This window comes from Oratosquilla oratoria, chromosome 29 (genome assembly GCF_046742065.1).
Source record: "Oratosquilla oratoria isolate Oo_2021 chromosome 29, ASM4674206v1, whole genome shotgun sequence".
Classification (NCBI taxonomy): Eukaryota; Metazoa; Arthropoda; class Malacostraca; order Stomatopoda; family Squillidae; genus Oratosquilla; species Oratosquilla oratoria.
The window spans coordinates 5,374,741-5,375,719 of NC_134805.1; the positions used below are offsets into that span (position 1 = coordinate 5,374,741).

At 49.8% G+C, this 979-nt stretch overlaps 1 protein-coding gene across 1 annotated transcript; it reads right to left on the minus strand.

The window, feature by feature from the left end:
• Positions 1–220: 220 nt before the first annotated feature.
• On the minus strand, positions 221–832 carry LOC143040786 (uncharacterized). Its single transcript, XM_076212219.1, has one exon. The coding sequence runs from the start codon at positions 830–832 to the stop codon at positions 221–223; it is 612 nt and encodes a 203-aa protein (XP_076068334.1).
• Between the last annotated feature and the right edge of the window lie 147 nt (positions 833–979).

Sequence of the window (979 nt, forward strand, 5' to 3'; positions counted from 1 at the left end):
GCCTTAGTGAAAAGACCATGTCAATAGTTCATCTTTCTGCTCTGAAGCCGCACTGTACCTCAGGGTAGTCTCGTTCTGCAAGTTTCTGCAACCGGTTGAATACTAGTCGGGCGAGGGCTTTCCCGACGGTACTGAGAAGGGATATTCCGCGGTAGTTGTTTCAGTCGCTGCGGTCTCCTTTGTTCTTACAGAGCGTGATGATGTTGGTGTCATGCATGTCTTAAGGAACGGTTCCTTCCTCCCAGCACTGGAGTAAAAACTCGTGCAGGTGGTGATGTAGAGTGGTACACTTGCCTGCTTTGACGACCTCCGGGGGGATGCCGTCGTTGCCAGGAGCTTTCCCGCTAGCCAGGGAGTTAATATCTTTTCTGAGTTCGTCAATAGAGGTTAGAACATCTAGTTTCTCCATCATTGCTAGGGCTTTGCTGTTCTCAACTGCTACGTTCTCTCTTGAGTAAAGCTCTTGATAGTGTTTGGCCCATCTCTCCATCTGCTCTCCTCTGTCTGTGATAGTGTCGCCAGAGGCCGTCTTCAGAGGTGCGATCTTGGTAATGCTTGGGCCAAAGGCTTTCTTCATGCCATCGTACATGGCGCGAATGTTGCCACAGTCAGCAGAGAGCTGGATGTTCAGCCTGTAGTCGTTGGCGCTGCGCCGAACTATCCGTTGTGCGTCATTTCTAATCTTCCTTAGTGCTGCGAGTGTCTTCTCTGAAGGCTCTCTTTTGTAGTTAAGCAGTGCTTTTCTTTTAGCTGCGATTGCTGGTTCTAGTTTTGTGATTCCAGCTTCAAACCAGTCTGGATTCTGTCTCTCTCTCTTGCCGAAGGTGTCCATGGCGGAGTTGTAAACGGCACACGAATGTGATTCAATCTCTCTTCAGCGCTGTTTGTGGGGCAGCACCGAAGAGCCTCTTCTGTAGAATCGGCAAAGCACTTACACAGGCCTGTCATTTTTGTCCTGGCTGTGTTGATACGTGGACGA